We start from the raw sequence: 12,336 nt of genomic DNA, 5'->3' as shown, positions 1-12,336 counted from the left end.
GGATATGCTGAAGGGTAGAGTCAGCGTGAGGAGCAGATCCCCAAGGAGAGGTAAGTGGGGGCTTTCCAGGGGTTCCCTCCATGGCTTATTGCCTAGGGTCACTCTTTGTGACCTAATGACACTCTAATGTCTTTCCAGACTTCTCACATCTTAGTTTGGTGGTAGGTTTGTCTGAAATCTCTCTTCTGCAAACTCCTTCATTGCAGCTTTTGCTATCCCAAATCCTCAATACTTGCAGTTGTGACTGGTCAGCCCTCACGTTTGTTTTTTAGGACAGAGCGCAGAACACTGGAGCAGGGTTTCCCTAACTGGGGCAGAAACTCACCATATCTGTTTCGTTAGTCCCAGGGATAGATCCAAGTTTTCGGTTGTCTGAAGCATACAACTTTTGGGGCCTTTTTAAAGTAAAATAAATATTTCAGAATGAGAAAAGGTATTTTAAAAATTACAACTTTAAAAAAGCTGATAAATATCACAAAATCAAGAAAAATAACAAATTTTTAAAATTACCTATGTGGCAAACCTAAATATTTTTCCCCACAATTTTGTTTTTGGCTGCATGCTCTTTGATAGTCTTTTTATATGATGATTATATATAATTTTTCCGTAAAGAGATAATTTCATCTCCATGATCACTTTAAAAAAAATTCTTGATAATTAAAAAAAATTTCACCTTTACACCTTGTAAGTAATAATGTCACATAATTTGGGGGGATTTGTGGTCAAACTTGGAAAAACACTACCAAATGTCTTTAGTATATGTGGTGTAAGATTTTGGAGCATTTTCAAATTTGCAATAATGAATATCATAAACTGAATTTTTGATTGGGAGTATTCCTGGAAGCTGTATGTATTAAGTTTGTTAGAGCTGCCATAACAAAATACTTAGACTGGGTGGCTTAAACAGTGGAAATTCTCTCACGGTTTTGAGGCTAGAAACCTGAGATCCAGGTGTTGGCAGGGTTGATTTCATTCTGAGGTTCCTCTCTCTTGGCTTGTGGGTAGCCATCTTCTCCCTATATCTTCACATGGTCCTACCTGCATGTCTGCCTCCAAATTTCCTCTTATTATAAGGACAGCAGTTATACTGAATTAGGACTCACCCTAAAGACCTCATTTTAATTTAATTACCTCTGCATAGACCTTATCTCCAAATATGGTTACATTCTGAGGTACTGGGAGTTAGGACTTTAACATATGAATTTTAGCAGGACACAGTTCAGCCCATAACACTATAATTACTATTTATTCACAGAAGTAACTGCAAATCACAGATGTGTAACTCCTACACCCAAACTAAATGTATTCCCAGCTTAACTTCGTTAGTCAATCCCCAAATGCCCGTGGCCTCTTCATTGCCACTGGACAAAAGGAGAAGTGTGATGGAGGAGGAGTCAGAAAGGAAAGAGACATCAGTCTTGACCAACTGCAGTTTAACTTTTTTTTTTCAAATTCTGCAAAAACCTATGATCATACTAACACATTGCTGGGACTCCTCCCATGCTTTGGAAGAGTTCTGTGCAAGACAGGGCCCTTAACTTCCTCCAACTTCCTTAGCTATTAGGTCATTGTGTGTCTGGTCATTCCTGCTAGATTTCTGAGCCATGCAAAGGGAGAGGGAGTTTTCACCAAAGATTAAGGATGATGTGGTAAATCCACATTCTTCAGCACTAGTCCCTGGAAGAGCTGGGATGATTACTGTCTTGCTGAAGGTGGGACCCTCCCTTCTCTGATAATGTCAAGTCTGGACCTCTTCCTCTCTTCCACTCCCCCACCCCAGTCCACTCTATCTTCTAAAGTGTTAGGGTGATAGCTGATTCACTTTTCTGTACAGCAGAAACTAACACAACATTGTAAAGCAACTATACTCCAATAAAAATTAATAAAACAAACAAAAAATAAAGTGTTAGGGTGAAACCCACATAAAGGAGGGAGGCTTCAGCCTGTTCTCCAGAACTGGGGCAGAGGAGTTTCTTCTTTCCTTGGATTCTTCCTCCCTTAAATCTGTCTTTGATTCTTCTCCCTACTCCTGAATTGGGAGTGAGTATCCTTCTGAGACAAGAAATGTGACTGAGTTGTCTACCTTTCATAATTCCCAGCCCATGATCTGTGATGCCCAGAGTGACTGACTGAACCCTCTAGGGACAGCCAGTAAATTTTCACAGTTCCTGCCTGGCTTTCCAGCCAAATAAGCGTGAGTTCTTCCGGGTCAATCCAGTTTCATTGTTTGGATTATAAAACCATAAGGTCTCCGTCGACAACTGAGGGCTGCCCGCTGCCTATAGTGTTTCACTTTTCCCTTCCTTCGTTACATACAAACCATTGGCATAATAAGTCATGATTTAGGAGAAGGTCTGTATGTACCACCAGCCCTGGCTTAAACCCTCAGGGATCAAAAGTTTCTAATTCTAAAGCTGAGAATATTCTTTCTGTTGCTTACTCCTATGATGTTTTTGCAGGATACTAGTTTGAAGGGCATGGCTCTTAGGAGTGAGATTGTTACTAAATGTATTGAGGGAGAGAGGGGAGGAAGGGGCAAATGCGGGGCCAGCAACGGAAAATGGGGCGCCAAGCTGAATTAGAGATACATTTCTCATGCTTGGCAACCTTGAAAGAGCTCTTGACCTTAGACTGGTGCAATGAAGAATCAGAAGTAGCAGTTATGGTGGTTGACTTTCAGGGGGTACAGGGGGAGTGGCGAGATCTGTGGAATACAGGGCAAAGTCTGAAATTGTTTTATAAGTTATTGTAGGTATATAAGCTATTGTGACCTAAATAATACAAGAGGAGACTACCATGAGAACAGAAGAGTCACTTCAGAAAGTATTGTTCCCAAGTTTTAGTCAGAAGACTGAGAATCCTAACTATACAAACTTTTGGCCCAGAATTTCGGTGTGGAATACTGTTTCGGTGGAAAGACCATTTTATCGCACTCCCTTTCTTGACAACGAAAACCAAGGTCCCCAAATATGAGGCACATTTCCAGGTCCTCTTTACTAGGGCGGGGGGTGGGGGCTGGTAAGTCCGAACGAGGTGACCTCCTCTAGCACTTCGTCTTTGAGAACACCTGTCTGGTGACAGCTGGACCCGGGAAGCGGCCGAAGGTGCCGGGCTGCTAGGATCCTCGTCTTTAAGGGTGTCCAAGACATTTGATCCATCTCGAGAACAAGTTCCCGGTTGCTCTAGGCGCTTCGTTTACAGTGACGCTGCTGACAGCGGTTGGGCCCTCGTCTGGGAACGCGCGTCTCCTGTGTGAGGCTGGCAAAGGGACATTGAAAAAGTCTTCCTTCCGAAGGAAACAAATGGCGAGTAGTTGTAGGCGGTCTGGACAGTTCAGCAAACTGCTGTGAATTTCTTGGGGAATTCCAGGAGGAACATTGCCCAGTGGGCTCCGAAGATCCGGCGCCCACAAGGAGAGTGTGGGAGGGAGTACCATTCACTGCATCCTAGCCCGGGGGGACATCTTCTCTGCCCCACGCAGCCAATAGCCACCCCGGCTGAGGCCCACGGAGCCAATAGCCGACTTCAACCGAGGCCCACGCAGCCAATTGCTGGCCCAGTCCGTTCCGCCGGGGCCCGCCTGTCTGCGTTCACCAATCAGGACTCGGGCCACCTTGGCACCGCCCCTGGAGCCCGCCCCACCCATCCGCCCCGCCTCCAACTCGCTGAAGCAGGGCTGGGCTAGACGGGCGCGCTCTCGGGGGCGGGGTGGGGGGGGGGGAGACAGTCCGGGTCCCAGCCCTCCGCGCGGGTGGGCTCGGAGCAGGCCGCACCGGGCAGCAACCCCACTCTCACCCCGGAGGCCCCCTGCCCTTTCTCCCCCTTTCCCCCCGGCCCATGGTGCGAGGCTGGGAGCCGCCGCCCGGGCCGGACTGCGGTGAGTGATCCCCAGCCCCTTCGATTTCCCCTCCCAGCCCCTGTAAGATCTCTGACCCCCGGAGCCCCATCCCCGCGGTGAGGGGAGGAGAATTCTAGGTTCGAAGTCGCCTGGTTCTCTCGCCTTTCTCCTCTGGACTTTTCGGTTCCCTGTTGTAACTGGGGGAGGGTGAGTGGGTGTGTAGGGAGGAGGGGAAGGCTGGGTAGGGACGCCCTTGGCGAGGGGAGGGTTTGAGATTCGCCTGCTTCCTGGGGCTCATCGCCCCAAGTGCAGGAACTTTTTGTTCTCTGACCCAGTTTGGAGCTTTCTAGACTGCCTGTGAAATGGAGGATAGGAGAAACGTTTCCTTCCCAGGCCTCCCCTCCTCCCCTCCATGACTACCTCCTGGCGACCTCAACACATGTACAGAAACCTGGCTTTATTCCTGGGGAGCAGTGGCCTTTGGGAATGAAAGGTTTAAGAGAAACTGCCCCTTCTGACCCCTACCCAGACATACTCAGAAAACCAACTAGGAAAGTGAGAACCTGAGTCCTCAGAGGTTCCTGGTGTTGCGTCCTAATCTGAGACTTCTAAACTGAAAGAAGACTCAAGCTGAGACCTATTTGGTAGTGAGGGCCCAGATGTGATATTTTATCATATGAACCCCCTTCTCACCATACATTTGAAGCACTTTTTATGATTAGGATAAGTAGGTGGCAGTAATTGAAAACAAAAAAAAAAAAACGAAAAAACAAAAAAGCCAGTTAAAGTTGGGAATTTTTTAAATGATGCATACATATCTTAAGAACTGTCATTAAAAGTACGTTCATTTCACCAATCTCTTCGGTTAGTGTCCAAGCGTTTTCTTTATGTAAGTATGCTGATTGGCAGTCCCAATTGTCTTTCTAGTATAAACTACATAAGTGAATCTCAAATCTGGCTGCACCCTGAGAACTTTTTAAAAACTACTTATGCCTGGGCCCCAGTCCAGGCTAATTAAGTCAGAATGAGGAGGTTGATCCCCTGGTTTAAGTTTCCCAGGTAATTCTAATGTGCAGCCTGAGCCTGGAGCCACTGCCTCTCATCATGTGTGATTTCCACGTTTGGTTTCTTTAAAGTGGAGTGAGAATTTAAACACTTTTGAAGCAATCTGAGTGCAGAATACTTCTGAGTTTTTTAAGTCCCCTGCCCCTCCAGTCTTTTACAGTTTTCTTGCCTACTCCCAACTCAAAAAAATTTTTTAATGTACACTCCTTTGTATTATGTCTTTCCAAAGCATTTGACTTCGTTTTCATAGAAACAATTTTTTTCTTTTGGCCGCTCCGTGCGGCTTGCGAGATCTTACTTCCCCAACTAGGGATTGAACCCGGGCCCTCAGCAGTGAAAGCATTGAGTCCTAACTACTGAACTGCCAGGGAATTCCCAGAAACAATTCCTAATGCACTAATTTTTCATAGGTTTATGTGATGTTTAATTATTATATACAGAAAAACAATGAGCCTAAGCAGGTTTGGAATTACACACAACTGGCCTAAGCACATAGGGCAGCTGAAGGAAGCAGCTGACTTTGCCACACTAGAGTAGCCTACCAGTCTCTAGTTTCCAGTGCACTATGGGTGGGTATTGATAATGTAATCCAGTAGGGGTCAGTTAAGCCAGGCTTTTGGCCCAGTTGAACACCCCTCACTTCCACTCTCTCCAACTAATATCACCAATGCCTAGTCCCTTCTAGACTAATTCAAATTCTCTTGAGTCTTCCAACCACTCTTTCCATTCATTCATAAACTGTTTCTCTTTAAGCATTACCACCATTGCTTTTATTAAGTTGGGAGGACATAAGGCAGAATTTCTTAACCAGGGCTTCTGGGCAATCAGCGAACCCCCCTAGATTATACTTTATGTAATGTGTAAATGTGAATGTTTATAGGGCGGGGGGGCGGTAAGTCATAACTTTCTGAGAGTTTATAACTTCTGATTTTCAAAGAGGTCCATGATCCAAAAAGTTGAGAAGCACATGAATTGAATATCACTAAAAGTTCTTTAAGGCCCTTGAAAACTATCACCAAAACACATTTCATTCAGAAACATACCTCAGTTCTCTGAATAAAGATTTAGGGAATTTAGCAGGCTCATATCTGGTCTCTCACTTGAACTGTTTCCTGCTTTTAACCATAAGCCTAGGCTCGAGGGTTTTTTTGGCACCGTGCAGCATGCCGGATTAGTTCCCCCACCAGGGATCAAACCCGTGCCCCTTGCAGTCCTGCAGTGGAAGTGCAGAGTCCTAACCACTGGACCACCAGGGAATTCCCAGCCTAGGCTCAAGTTCTGAAGACCTCTTTTTCCTAGGATTGTGTGAACACCTACACTGGAAGTTTAAGGCAGCCCATTCTTTTCTGCCTTTTGTCCAGGGGTATGGAAAGCCCAAAGGGAAATAAGGGTGTTACCCTGACTGTATTTTTTATTAGTGATTTTAAGTAGCAGTGGGGCATATCTGGCATGGATACAAGTTTAGTAATAATTCAGAATTGATAATACCACCACCACCACCTCTGCCCAGAGGAGTCCTTATTTCTCCAGCTTTCCTTCCCTTTTTCCTCCCTTCTCCAAATGAGGTACAAGGACATAAGACACTATAGTGTCTTCACTGTGGTTTTGATTACTGTAGGGTCTACTCTCTTTGTTATAGTTCTCATGAGCCACTCCCTGGATAGTTTTCTCCTATATCAAAGCCAGATTCTTCCAGGGAGGTACCAGCTCTACAGCTGTGCCCTGATTTAAGCCACCATTCTGTATCAAGAAGTCTTCCACAACTTGTGTTTTGTGTCACTGGAAAACTGTAGACACATACAGTACACCAGATATGACCTTTGCATTACTGTATGTTATACTGAAATATCAAGCTGATAGCATGGGAATCTGAAGGATAGCAAACCACATGAATGAAAGTAAAATGCTTCCTGGTGGGCTTATAGCTGTGCCTGCCTTATTTCCTGTCTGGCAGTCTTCATCCTCACACTGGACTGCTTTATTCCTTATGCTACCTTTTCCTCGTATCTAAACTGTTACTGTGACCTTAAAAAACAGGACACAGATAAGGTTACGTGGATGTCAAGTGCTGGAGCATCAAGTATTCTCCAGCTTAGATTTGGTGGTGTTCCTGGTGGGCCACAATTTCCAAATGGTGGTTTAGTGCCTAGCTGTGCAAGCACTTCCTCACAGCCCCTCAGCTGTGTCTGTGATGGACCTGGAGGGTAAAGGTAGAGCTACCACACTGGCAATTCACCTAGTAATCAAAAAGAACTTACATCCAAATTATGGATTCAATTCTAAAGCAGTGATTTTGCTACTTTTTAAAAGTTGCAAAATCCTTTCTGGAATTATATCCAACTCCCCAAATATAAAAAGTACAAAATCAGAGACACCCTGGTTTCCTCCACTGCTCATTAGGATTAAGGCTGCAATAACAGACTGAAACAGTCATTTTAAAGGATTCAGTCTTTGCCTCACTTCCCCTGTTGTCTAAGAGGAGCATTACCTTATATCAGAATCAGCCTGTGAGGCTGAAGCAATGATAAAAGCTCTAATTTATTGAGCCTTTACTTTTAGGCATGACGTCAGTTGCATTTTTTGATTTAGTCATAAACTTGCAAGGTAGACGCTGTTATGACCTCCTTTTATTCTGATGGGAAAATAAAGCTTAGTGAGCACTCTAGGGAGTGGAGAAGCTGCGATTCACCTCAAATCTGCCTCACCCCAGACCTCCACCTCTAACAGCTCTAGGCCCCGCCTACACATGACATCTAGCACACAGTAGGTGCTCTGTAAAAATATATGTAACTTTACATACATTCAACATTGTCTCCATTTTCTACACATGAGGAAACTGAGGCGCCTATAAGTTCAGTAGCTTTTGCCCAAGATCACATGGCTGGTGGCAGAATTGGGATTCAAACTGCAGGCTGGCCTTAATCATATTTTAACCCACTATGCCATGCTGCCTTCATTTACCCTCTTAAGGTTCTCTTCAAGCTGTACTGCCTTTAGGGTCTGCATGGCCTTCAGTTTGTTAAGATTTGCTTGTTAAAAGGGAACGGTGACACCCATTAGAATGCTTCCGAAGTTTTCTGTTCATCATATAAAATCCCCGATATTACACTGCACTATCTGTAACTTCTGGACTTGAGATTTTTCTCAATTCATCATGTAGCATTTATATCGGAATCCTGTCCTATCCATAACATATCAGAAGTAATATTTATAAACTCAGATGGGATTCCTCTAAGAGTAAAGGATGACAGATGTTTTAAAGTCTCTAATGCCCACATGGGGAGCCGAGTTAAAATTTGGCCAACGGGGAATTCCCTGGCGGTCCAGTGGTTAGGACTCTGCGCTTCCACTGCAGGGAGCATGGGTTCCATCCCTGGCTGGGGAACTAAGATCCCAAAAGCCCCAGGCATGGCCAAAAAAAAAAAAAAAATCGGTCAACAGAATTATTCTGGGAAATAGCTTGAGCAGGTTTCCAAGAATGAAGCGTAGTCAGAGGCTTTCCCTGCAGTCCCCACACCCACGATGACCCTGGGAGCCCTGGTGCTGCTGGGTAGCTTGCAGGACCCGGTTACAGTTCATAATGAGCAAGCCCACCTGGTTCTGAGAAGAAAGCTGGACTGAGGATATAAGAGCTGAGGGCCTTCCGCCTTGTGCGGAGGGGCTGCTAAGGTCGGAGGGAGCTCTCTAGGCTCCCTGGAGAGAGACTCAGCAGTTGGAAGAGACAAAGGCTGGGGGGAGGGGAATAACCTTTGTTCTGAGGATGACAGGGGTAGGAAACGTTCCCCTCCCTCTACCCTAACCGGACCAAAACCGAGGGAGAGCGAGCCCCATTTATCCCAGATAGCTGACCTATCTTATCCTACTGAGAGTTAGAAAAACACCCCATCAATCCCCTCCCCCTAACACTCGCCCACCAAGAAGGGAAAGAAAAGGGGGCTGGGCAGAGGGACTGTGCTATCCTACCTTCTAGATTTTCACACGTTGTATTCTTAACCTTTCCATATTCGAGAGAGAATCTAGAGATAACTCTAGAGATAATCTGTTAGGAGCTAAAGTGTTCTGGGATTACACCTCTTCTTGTTTTCTTGGTGAGTCTTAGTTTTGTCACTCTTGTTCCATGAACTTAGAGGAATTTGAATGGGAAAGATAAAGGCTATAAGGATGTTTTCCTTTTTAACCTCTGAAGTCAGATTTTCTTTTTGGTGACAACACTCACTAGTCTTGTGACTTGGGATAATTTAACCTCTATGGACTTTGGTATTTTCATACGTACAAGGAATTATAGCAGGCTCTGATGATTTATAAGGTTATGAAAATTAAATGAGAAATTGTTATGCACTTTAAAAGCAATGCAGCACAGTACACGTAGAAGTTGATTGTTTTTGGAGTCCAACGTTTTGTTTGGTAGAAATTGAACAATGGGCTGAAAGAGGAGCCCCAGTGATCGAGCTGTTTCTCTTCTTATTACAGCTATCTCTGAAGGGCACAAATCAGAAAGCACCATGCCTCCTAATAAAGAGGCCAGCGGTCTTAATAGCTCCCCTGCGGGGCTCATCTGTCTCCCTCCAATCTCTGAGGAGCTACAACTTGTGTGGACCCAAGCAGCCCAGACCAGTGAGCTGGATGGCAATGAACACCTGCTACAAACCTTCAGCTACTTTCCCTATCCCAGTTTAGCAGACATTGCCCTTCTCTGCCTACGCTATGGGCTGCAGATGGAGAAAGTCAAGACTTGGTTCATGGCCCAGCGCCTCCGCTGTGGCATTAGCTGGTCATCCGAAGAAATTGAAGAGACTCGAGCCCGAGTAGTCTACCATCGGGACCAACTCCATTTCAAATCCCTTCTATCTTTTACTCATCATGCAGGGCGGCCCCCAGAGGAGGTGCCTCCTTCTCCAATGCCACCTCCAGAACAAGTTGGTCTTGGAATAGTTCCTCTGACTCTTAGCGAGCCCACCCAGATGAAAGGATTGAAGGTAGAGCCCTCAGAGCCCTCAGAGCCACTGAGTCACCAGAAAGCAAAGGAGCCCCTGATGGCACCTGGCAGTGGGGCATTCCCCCACCAATCACAGTTTTGGCAGGATCTTCAAAGCAGTGGCCTCTCTAAGGAGCAGGCAGGCAAGGGTCCCGACCAGTCACACGGCCTAGGTACTGCTTCCTGCAACCACTCCACAGCTGTCCACCAGCCCCGTGCTCGGGATAAGCCCCCACCCGTCTCATTACCTGCCAGTAGTTGTAAGAAGGAGTCAGCATCTAATGTGACTCCTCCTTCCTCTACCTCTTCTTCCTCTTTCCAGATACTGGCTAATGGAGCTACTGCCACCTCTAAACCCCTCCAGCCACTGGGCTGTATCCCACAGCCACTGTCACCCAATGAACAGGCACTACGCCCACAGCTGGAGCCAGCCTGGCCCCAGGGGCTAAGGCATAACTCAGCACCCGGTAGGGTTGGCCCTGCAGAGTACCTTTCCCCAGATATGCAACGCCAGCGAAAGACCAAGCGCAAAACCAAAGAGCAGCTGGCTATCCTCAAATCGTTTTTTTTACAGTGCCAGTGGGCACGGCGTGAGGATTACCATAAATTAGAGCAGATCACTGGTTTACCTCGGCCTGAGATTATTCAGTGGTTTGGTGACACACGCTATGCCTTGAAGCATGGGCAACTAAAATGGTTTCGGGACAATGCAGTACCTGGTGCCCCTAGTTTCCAGGATCCAGCAATTCCCACACCACCACCTTCAACCCGCTCCTTGAATGAATGGGCTGAGACACCACCTCTGCCGATGCCCCCACCCCCACCGGATATACGACCCTTGGAGAGGTACTGGGCAACCCACCAACAGCTACGGGAAAGTGATATCCCTCAACTGAGTCAGGCATCAAGGCTTAGCACCCAGCAGGTACTGGATTGGTTTGACTCTCGATTACCTGAGCCAGCTGAAGTGGTGGTTTGTCTAGATGAAGAGGAGGAAGAGGAGGAGGAAGAACTGCCAGAAGATGATGAGGATGAAGAGGAGGAGGAGGAAGATGACGACGACGATGATGATGATGTGATCATCCAGGACTGAGGGGGCACTGGGGGAGGGGAGGTCTGTTACTAAAAGACGAACCAACTTAGTAACTGTTTAAACAAAGAAACCACATTTTTTTACTTACCTTGTGGCAAAGAACTGAAAAGCTTTGTGTTTTTGAGGGTGGGGGACAGCGGGATGTAGTAAGGGTGGACCAGGGAGGATGATCATGGAGGACAAAGCAAGGTGGGGATTGGATGGGCAGAAATCCAGGCCTCCAGCCTCAATGAGAAGAGTGCTGTGGGTCTGGTCCAAACTATGGGGCCGGGAAAAGGCTCTTGCTCTCCTCGTATCTGCTGTTCTTTCCCCTTAGTGTACTACAGAGAGGCCAGGCTTTGGCCTACATCTATGGAGGACTAGAAAGGAGGAGTAAAGATTCCAGTACATCCCCCAGTCCCACCCCACCATTTTCCTTGGAATATAAGGCTGCCTTGCACCCCTTCTTTTCTCTCTGAGCACAAGTCCACACATAATGCAGCCAAGAATCTCGGTATGTCCCAGTCAATCACAAATATTTCCTTTTCCTTATACCAGCTTGACTTTATATGTTTTCCTGCTGCTTTATTGAGTCACACAGGGAGCAGAATATTTTCATTTCTAATACTGGACCACTATGCCTTGTACCTTTTTATCTTTCCAAAACCCCCATTCTGTTCACTATTTGTCTCAGGGTAAATCTTCCCCCCGGAGCTTGTGAAAAAGTTTAATAATTGGGTGGAGAATAATTTAGACTGGATATTTATTGGAGGTGGGAATTAGGGGAGATGTCCTTTAAAAAAAGTAGAATTAGATTACAGAGGGGTAGAGAGGAGAGGGAATGGTTTCTACTGTTCGGAAGGACAGTGCAGGTAGGTTCCAGGTTTGGTTTTACAAACTTGACAGTCCCTCCTGCCTAGCTTGACAGAGACTGATTTTTTTTTTTCAGAGACTGATTTTTTTTATCTTTTTGGTGTTGGTTTAATGTGTCCAAAAAAGAGACTTTTCCCTCACTTTATACGATCTGTCTTGGAGACAGAGGGACCATGGTCCTTAACTGAATTAATTGATGTTTTAGAATGGTTTTCATCAGTTGGGGTCAGATATAAAGGTATCAGTGGGTTAACCATCTAGAAATAAAAGAGTGGAAGCCCCAAATTGCTAGAATAATAATAAAAAGGCCAAAAATAAAATTGTTTCTCTCACCTCCGCTTTGCCACTTCTATGGTTTAGAGATTAATGGAGCCAAATCCATTAACTTTCTGATTTAGTATACTTTTTATTTATTTTTGAAGCGGCAGGATATACTGAGGTAAAGTAAAAGAACAAAAACTTGAAAAGTTAGTAGATCAGTATCTATCACTAGGCAGACTGTTTTCTGCACCT

The 12,336-nt window shown here is 45.6% G+C and overlaps 1 protein-coding gene across 1 annotated transcript; it reads left to right on the top strand.

The window, feature by feature from the left end:
• Positions 1–3,690: 3,690 nt before the first annotated feature.
• Positions 3,691–12,272, top strand: HOMEZ (homeobox and leucine zipper encoding). Its single transcript, XM_036844698.1, has 2 exons — positions 3,691–3,877; positions 9,374–12,272. The coding sequence occupies exons 1-2, from the start codon at positions 3,838–3,840 to the stop codon at positions 10,969–10,971; spliced, it is 1,638 nt and encodes a 545-aa protein (XP_036700593.1). The 5' UTR covers positions 3,691–3,837; the 3' UTR covers positions 10,972–12,272.
• The last annotated feature ends 64 nt before the right edge of the window (positions 12,273–12,336 follow it).

This window comes from Balaenoptera musculus, chromosome 2 (genome assembly GCF_009873245.2).
Source record: "Balaenoptera musculus isolate JJ_BM4_2016_0621 chromosome 2, mBalMus1.pri.v3, whole genome shotgun sequence".
Taxonomy (NCBI): Eukaryota; Metazoa; Chordata; class Mammalia; order Artiodactyla; family Balaenopteridae; genus Balaenoptera; species Balaenoptera musculus.
The sequence above is the reverse complement of the archived record's forward strand: the minus strand, read 5'-3'. Positions and strand labels throughout refer to the sequence as shown.